Source organism: Mytilus californianus, unplaced genomic scaffold (genome assembly GCF_021869535.1).
Source record: "Mytilus californianus isolate M0D057914Y unplaced genomic scaffold, xbMytCali1.0.p SCAF_12, whole genome shotgun sequence".
Taxonomy (NCBI): domain Eukaryota; kingdom Metazoa; phylum Mollusca; class Bivalvia; order Mytilida; family Mytilidae; genus Mytilus; species Mytilus californianus.
This window is the reverse complement of record NW_026262604.1, coordinates 58061356-58069890: the sequence shown is the minus strand read 5'-3', so window position 1 is coordinate 58069890 and position 8535 is coordinate 58061356. Positions and strand designations below refer to the sequence as shown.

Sequence of the window (8535 nt, the reverse complement as noted above, 5' to 3'; positions counted from 1 at the left end):
AAGAAATGCCTGATTTTATACTTTATCAGTGATACATAGATTACGTTCATTGAAATCTAAAACGTCAATTTTGACACCACTCTAAGACAGATCCATCTATAGGATCACCAGTGAAGTTGATACACGGCTGAAAACAAAACACATATTATATTCATAATTACTCTAAATATCAGCACAACAATGTTAAATCTGCAAATTTGTGGAAGCAAATCTTTGTTCTTCCCTTGCCGGGATTTGAACTCATGCTATTTGGGATATCGAGACAACACCACCTGCACTGTGTCCAGCGCTCTAGACCACTCGGCCACCTAAACTGAACTAAAAATTCAGCTTTCGGTGGCCTAGTGTTACCTTTCCTTTTCAGAAGAATCTAGAGTTGTAACACAGTACATGATATATTAGGCATGAAGATGGAATTGATATATATATATATATATATTTATAAACACCATACGATTGGTCCAAAGGAACACCACATAATTGTGACATTCCAGAAAAGGAAAATTAACAACAGGAAACGAAAAAAATGTCGTTTATGTCGTAATTTTGAGCATAGAGTTTCGTGTGTGAAACTGAAATATCTAAATCTAAGAAAGAGCAGTTATTGCTGTTTATATTAGACTTATTTAAAGTAAGTTCCCTTGTGTAAATAACGCAGTAAATTTAGGTTGATTGATCGATTGTTGGTTGCTTAACGTCTAGTGCCAAACGTTTCATGCATGTTCAGTGAACAAATTAACAATATAAATAATATTTTGGTCCAGTTATAGTGGCCATCCGGGATGAAGGTCGAGGAAGTTTGGACTGCCATTTAAAAATAAGGGTATATTGGATAGGAACAGTAAGTTTGCCTTGCAACAGGCCACCTACGGACCCCTCAAAGAGTTATTGCAGAGTTTCAAATGTGCAGAGAGCGTGGCACTCCCTCTACGCGAGACATCGAATTTAACGTCCCAATTATGACCGGACGTGGCTACGTATTTATACAGCCCGCACAGCCTAACGGACGCCCCACTTTGGCAAGAGTTTTAACGCCGATCGAAAGAAGACCAGAAGCGGCAATAATTCTATTCCCCAGTCACCCATGGAAGTGTGCAGTATATTTAGAGAACTCTTGATTATTTAAGGAAAAACATCATCATTGTAACTATAGGCGTTGTAGAATTTATTAATTAAATAAATTTAGACAAATCTTTACCAAGTTTGGCCAGAAAATGTGATTCATAACAATACAGGAACAAGTCTGCCACCAAATGGGTTCAGTTGGTGCCCATACGAATAAATACAATCTGTCTACAAACTGTATAGCCAAATCGTACTTAGTTGTCAAAGAGAAAATTTACAGCTTTAATCATCTCATTACACTTCCGGAAGTGTAGTGAATTGAGTTGAGTTGAGTTCTTATTCTAGAAATGAGCATATTAGTAACCCTTTTATTAATTTCTAATTAATTTTCAAAATGTTACAGGAATCTTTAGACTGTTTATGATTGTTCTTTTTGTTTTTGAACGGTTTCCAGTGGTATGATTTTTTTTACATAGCTAGTATATCAAACTTTTGAATTTCTTAGGTTTTCAGAAGAAGTACTGATACTCCTATGTCCGTCTCGTCTGTTCTTTATATTGTTATACCACACGTTGGTTCTAGTAGCAACATAAATGAGGCTTTAGGTTTTTCAAGTAATGTCTCAGAAACAGGGGAGTGAGAAGCTCTCCCATTCACTGTACTTGAATCAAAAATTAACTAACTTTATTTTTAAGTTTTGATAGGGAGATATATTTTTCTGGTGGGAGAAAAAAGGGACAGGGATTGGGAAAAAGGAGAATAGGGGTGGGAAAAGGGAGGAAAAGGAAAAAGACTACCCCTGTTCCCCCTCCTGTATAACGTACCATGAAGTCGCAAACATTACGTGGAAAACACTAAAGAAAGATCGAATGGCTCTCTACTCTTTGTCTCTTAAAGGGAAAATAATAACAACGACCTGTTTAAATAACTATTCTAAATAATGTTTGTAAAGGAGGAAGTTGATAAGAGCCAATAATTTTCTCCTGGAATTGCAAAAATAGTTAAATAATTTAAGCCTTGAAATATAAACTTTTGTCAATTTGCTCATAAACACCTATAAACCATTTCTAAACAGTGTCATAGTCATACAATTTTGTTCAACAAGAAAATTCACTGATTTCATTTATTTCGTTTTATAGTGTAGTATGTTGCATTTCGTTGCCAACATGGTGAAATGTTAGCGGAATGTTTGAACTCCGCCACAGTACCTGTATCACAGAAGCCAGTTATCAGGGTCTGTAATTGGGTGGAGGGGGTGGTGTGTTCTTTATTTTTTTATCCTTTAATTTTTTATATAGACAATTGATTTTTATCTTTATGTATTTGGGATTTGTGTAACAAAACACTACTTATTTTTGTTTTAGTATATGGTTTTAATCTTGGTCAATGTTTTCGTATAATGATGCTGCTGTCGGCCCGTTTATGATTTTTTTATTTTTATTGCCAGCTATAGGTATCTTCTTTTCTTTTCTTTTTGTATTTGCTGTTAGTATTGTCCTAATAAATCTGTTGCATGAATCAATATTCACATTCAAACGTTATTAAACCTAATTGACTGATTTTTTTTATCTGTAGCAAATGTTTCGTGCATATTCGATCATATTCAGGATGAGAAAATTGTGGGTCATTATGAATGCCAAGGAAAAGGGGAGACATTTCACAGGAGAGTTAATTTTGCCTTGCAACAGATTAACTAAGGGTCGCTTACAAATATGTTGCAATGGTTCTTTAACATGTAGACTGCTGTTAACACCTGAGACCGATACACGCATGGGCAGTTGTTACTACTAATGACCAATAACCACGTCAGTTGTGTTATTACCAAAGACCGACCAACGCAGGGCAGTTAGTAAACGGGACTGTTACATGTATACATTTTATAGCTGAAAATGTCTTAACCGTCTATGGTCATAAGGTTGCATAGCAAATCCATAATTTAATTTCATCTGATCGAGCCAAGACCTATATCTACAGAACTATGTAAAAACTCCACTATAGTTACAAAAAATGAGTGCACAGTGTTTCAATTTATCAAAATCTCTTCTGATTTATCATACTGACACTGTGTTTGGTTTAAACTTTCAGTCATTTGCAGGGGTTAAAAATTTTCTTTACAGGTAACTAGCCCAGGACTTATTTGCAGCAAGATTTTAATAGCCCTGTTGGAAGAACTAGTAGCCCATCAAAACTGACCTGCTAGCCTGAGAATGCCTTACAAATCAGAGTTTGCTGCATAATTTCAAAGTGGGTGTCCCTTGTTTTGAAGGCGGCATTATACATGTTATACACTGTATTTAATAATTTTTGTTGACCTGCTTTTTATTCTGTTGGTAAACAAACAGTGGTGCTTATCCTAACTTAGTTGTTCCCACATACAAAGCAGACTTTTTAGTGGCGTCCTCGGGAAAATAACGGCAATGTTCTCTGTTTTTTTCATCAGCAACACGGCCGACCTTGCCCAGGGGAATCTTTCTTTCCAGGACACTATAAATTTTCCTTTCCGCTTTTCCAGTTCGTATTTGGCATTTTTGGTGGATGAATTGTCAGTCTCATTACCCCCTTCATCTACAGTTTTTCATTTTAAAACTGACGAAATTCCTTGGGTGCCCGTACTAAAATATTTAGAAATATTTGGTTGCATGGATTGGTTTCGTGCTCAACAGCTGTCCGACAAGACAGGTCAATACCGATCAATACATCATACCCCCAGTACCGTAAATTAAAAATCTCGGCATAAGAAATGTACAATACCCGGATGACGTAATTGAATCTGATCGGCTAAGATAGAATAGTGATGAAGGGATTTTCCACTTTCTATTTTGGAAACTCCAAGAATTTTTTGTTACTAGTCCGTCGGGCATATTGGGTTAACAATTTTGATTGCCCGAGGCATAAATGCTCTAGTCCCAGGCGTCGGTCTAGTGGATTTTTAACCCCTGATTTGAACGTACAGGTATCAATGATCGACCGAGTATTCGATGCTTTTTTAATAAGTATTTATAAAACTACACATTATCATGTTATGAATTCACCAGTTTTACGAATGTTTAATTGACAACAACTCCAGATAAGTAACAACTGCCCATGCGTGTATCGGTAATCAAAGGTATTGGCGGTAACATCTGTGTTTAGATTCTTTTTTCGATGTATTGCCGGCCGCGAGTAAGCGATTTACTTAAACATATGTATTTTAGATGTCTCCTCGGGAGATTTTAATCTTTACAAAAAAAAATTCTTTGTCGTAAATTTGTGTTCACAATAATACTTACATCGAATTGTCTATAATACACTTTTATACATATTTATACATGTTATAAGAACGCCAAAACAATTGACCAATTTAAAAAAAAATGTATTTCTTTTTTTTTAAAATACAAAGTTTTCGACTAAAACAAACAAAAATCATTTTTCGCATTGTTTTCAGTTTGGTTTTTTACACCGATAATAAAAAAAATGCATATTCCCCTTCTTTCCGAATAATACCTCTGTCCGGCGTTCAAGTTAAGAGTTCTGCTCCTTCTTACAAACTTATAAACCTATAATGAAGTATTTTTATCAAGATAATTTACGTTACATCGTGGCCAGTCCGCAAAAGTCTATTAAGACCTATGTCCACAACTCATTTGATCTACAAAGGCATTTTCTTTGTGTTCAGATTAAGGCAATATTTAGGCGCTACCATACTGAGATATCAAAAAAAGTGTTAATTAAGTGAACTTGACCCCTACCCCTTTTGCAATGATTTTAATGGACAAGGATTTCAGGTTTTCCTGCAGAAGGTCGGTTTTTCTCTGGTTTCCTTCACCAATAACATGAATAAAGACTTGTCGCCATGATATATATTGAAAATAGCTAATATGTCGCTGAAGCCGGTGGCGTTAAAGCGTTAATGGAACTTGGTGGCGTGGGACTATTCAGTTTTTTGCTCTGGTTGTTGTCTCTTTGACACATTCCTCGTTTCCATTCTCTGTTCTATTGATATGCAAAGCAGCATTGAAGGAATCGTTTCCTCTTTTTGTAGTTTCTTTAGGGATTAAAACTATTGACTGCGGCTGTCTGCGGTAGAATTTGTACAAAACACGAGGAAGACAACCTTGATGTTGAACAGATCCTACTAATTGGAGCAAAAAACAACGTGAAAACTATGTTTTTTATTTGTTCGTGACATTCATCGTGAAACGGCGATTCTATTTCCCACTATTTGTTCGTGCACAAAGCCCCGCCCCCCCAACCCCCCCCCCCTTCTTTTACGATCCTCTGTACATGACCAAAACCTAGTCCGGTTAGGTCAGAATTCAACCAGCATTACTTTATAAACTTAATTTTGTAGACAAGTAGATGCTATTTTTCTATATTTAAAGAAAACAAAAGTCATGGTAATTAGAGGAAAGTTTGCATCAATCATTTCAGTAGGGTTCTGTATTTAAAAACTCAATCCTTCTTTAGGCCGTTTCTTCTGCTCAATTTAGGTCTTCTATAACAATTACTTAGGCCTCTGTATATTCTAAAAAAAATTAATGTAGTAAATATATTTTTTCACTTGTCTAAATAAAAGAAAGAATATTTTATCTGTACGGTCATTTCCTGGCTTTATGAGATAACCTGGATAGATTGTTGTATAATATTGAACAACGTGGCGTGTGTAAACCTCCAGACGTCCTACGACCTCATATAGCTTTTATGCGTCGTTGGGTTGCGGTCTCAGTATATATACCGAACATGCATCTCCTTTTATTCCAATGATTATGACACATTGGTACAATGTTACTCCAAACAAGGTAACAGGTGTATTTATAGGCTTTAAATCGATTTTACAATTTTCATTTTATTAGTTTTAAATAATTTACCTTTAAATTCAAAATACAATATCCACGTAGATAGACTGTGACGAAAACACGGATATAAAACACCTTGGAATTTTAAGTATAAGATTTTAATGGAACAAATCCGCATTACAAAAGTAATATGGAAGAAGGTAACAAACAGCAGCACAGATGTTGTGTTTCAAGTTAAAGTAGACTGCAAATTTGACACCTAATTGGTACCTGAGAGTGTGCTAGTAACTTCTCAGCTGGTACATATCAGTGTATCTTGTCATCAGCACCCGGGATGTCAATGTGGATGTCGTAATATGCAGCGCATATTTGTTTCTGTGATTTAAGCCATTGCATCCTAATTCAAAATCGATAGTAAAATCTATTTGGTTTTCCGTCGAGTGCTTTAATAATTCTGCGGAAAAATATTTCGATAATAACGGAACTGTATCGTAGTTAGGCGACATGCGACTTTTTTAAATATTTACACAGATTGGATGACGTAGTACACACTGGTGTGCTGTCAATTTTTACAGCTACAGCAGTATATCATGCCTTTTCTGCAACTTTAAAGCACTATTTTTTTAATTATTCGCATTCCGCATAATTTCTTAAAGACAAACTACATGTTCTATTGACTGTGTGTTTTTCTGATGCACTTTTCTACCATTTACAGCGGAAAATGAAGAAATACATGGTAGTATGGGGTTCCATGTTTTTCATCGTAGTCATCATGTCGCTGTATCTAATGATGGAAACAGTATCAAACAACATGGGAAGAGTAAATTCTGACGACGTAAGAAGTACAAGTTTATTTGTTAGTTAATGAGCTCAAGCGACAAGAAATATTCATATTTATACTTTGTTTTTTTTAGTACACGACCCTAGTACCACAAAAAATTTGATCCAATATTTACATATATTTTTAAAGTATGTATTCCAACATGTGCATAAATTGTAGTTGTGTTAGTTTGGAATGAGACCCTAGATCTGCTACATTTTGTAGGACGAGTGCAAAACGTTGCACATTGAAGTAACATTTCATAAAAAGAACCAGGTCCATAGACTGGGCATAGTAAGCTTGTTGCAAGGAAAAATATTTGACCCTATCCTATCATTTCCAGTAGCAATTCTAATTAATAGCCCTTCATCAGGGTTCCATGATTTCCAGAGAACTAAAAACTGAATATTGACCCCAGAACCGATAGACATGATAGATGTTACTAAAAACTTTATTTTATATGGTGATATACATGTACTGCTATTATAGAAGTTTAAAGTATATAATTTTGAGATATAAGTCATCTTTACTCAATAAAAGTACAATTTCACTTCATGAATATGAATTGTGCGTCTTGTATACAAGTTCCTTGCATAACAATATGATAGACGTAATTATTCAAAAGGTAGATAATTTTATCTATTCAGTTTTTGGGAGTTCTCAGGAAATCGTGTTACTGCCTTCATCAGGGTCAGCCTACAATTGATGGCCTACATGTACCTTTTATATAGTAATTGTTAATGTGCTCTCTTGCTGAATATGCATGAAATATTTTACACTCTACATGTATGCAAAGTAAGCAACAACCAATCATAAGTAATAAAAAGCCAGAAGTTTCTACCTTTGAAAGATGATAAAAGTGATAAGTTACTATTTTATTGTTTTATTGCCAGTTTCCTTTAAGTAAACGTACCGCATCAGCGGTCTCGTGGTAGCGTGTTACTAGTGCGGGAGGTTGTGGGTTCGAACCTGGCCCGGGTCAAACCAAAGACTTTAGAATTGGTATTTGCTGCTTCTACTCTAAACAGGCAGCATTAAGGAATGAGAGCAAAGACTGGTTCGCTCGTAGTCAGAATAATGTGTCCGGGTAAGGTGACATGTCTTCCTGCAGACTGTTACCTTGTGAACTAGCACGTTAAAAATCCAGCTCAGCATGTCGGTCTAGTACAAAGCAGGGTAAATGTTCATATTACATTAATCAATTATCTTCCTGAATATGCATATTAATTTGCCACTGGACGTTAAGCAACCATCCATCATCATCATCATCCTTTAAGTCATGTAAGTAAACAGATTAACAAGTTTTTGGGAAATAAAATTCTCCTTATTAGTCTCCTACCGATGAAGTCGCAGGGGACTTTAGGTTTGCACTCTGTCTGTCTGTCTGTCCATCCCTCAGTCTGGCAAATCAATTTTCCACACTTTTTTTCTTTGTGCTTGAAGATATTGATTTGATATTTGGTGTATTGTTTTATCATGACAAGTTACAGATCAAGTTCGAATTTTGTTCAGGTCTGATGATTGTGTGCAGAGTTATGGTCCTTTGACTTAGAAAATTCACTTAAATAATAAGTTTTTCACACTTTTTTTCATCATGCTTGAAGACATTGACTTGATATTAGTTATACCATGACAAGTTATAGATCAAGTTAGCATTTTGTTCCAGTACAATGAATTTTTAAGCGGTAGGGGACTATGTATTGCCATGCAATACTCTCAGAATGCTTGTGAATGATGTTTTACCAAAAATCCTGACAAAAGTGAAAACCAGAAAATGATTACTGCTAAAAACACGAAATAGACAGTTAATGATTTTGGATTCACTAGCCATGCTAGTACATGTATATTGATTTTTATCTACCTAAATTAGTACAT

The 8535-nt window shown here is 35.3% G+C and overlaps 1 protein-coding gene across 1 annotated transcript in view; it reads left to right on the top strand.

Moving 5' to 3' along the window:
* The first annotated feature begins 5951 nt into the window (after positions 1-5951).
* The window catches only part of LOC127722088 (alpha-mannosidase 2x-like), a 47292-nt gene continuing 44708 nt past the window's right edge, over positions 5952-8535 (top strand). Inside the window, exons 1-2 of the mRNA XM_052228933.1 lie at positions 5952-6040; positions 6556-6675. Coding sequence (XP_052084893.1) covers positions 6002-6040; positions 6556-6675 — 159 coding nt within the window. The 5' untranslated portion in view covers positions 5952-6001. The remainder of the gene's footprint in view (positions 6041-6555; positions 6676-8535) is intronic.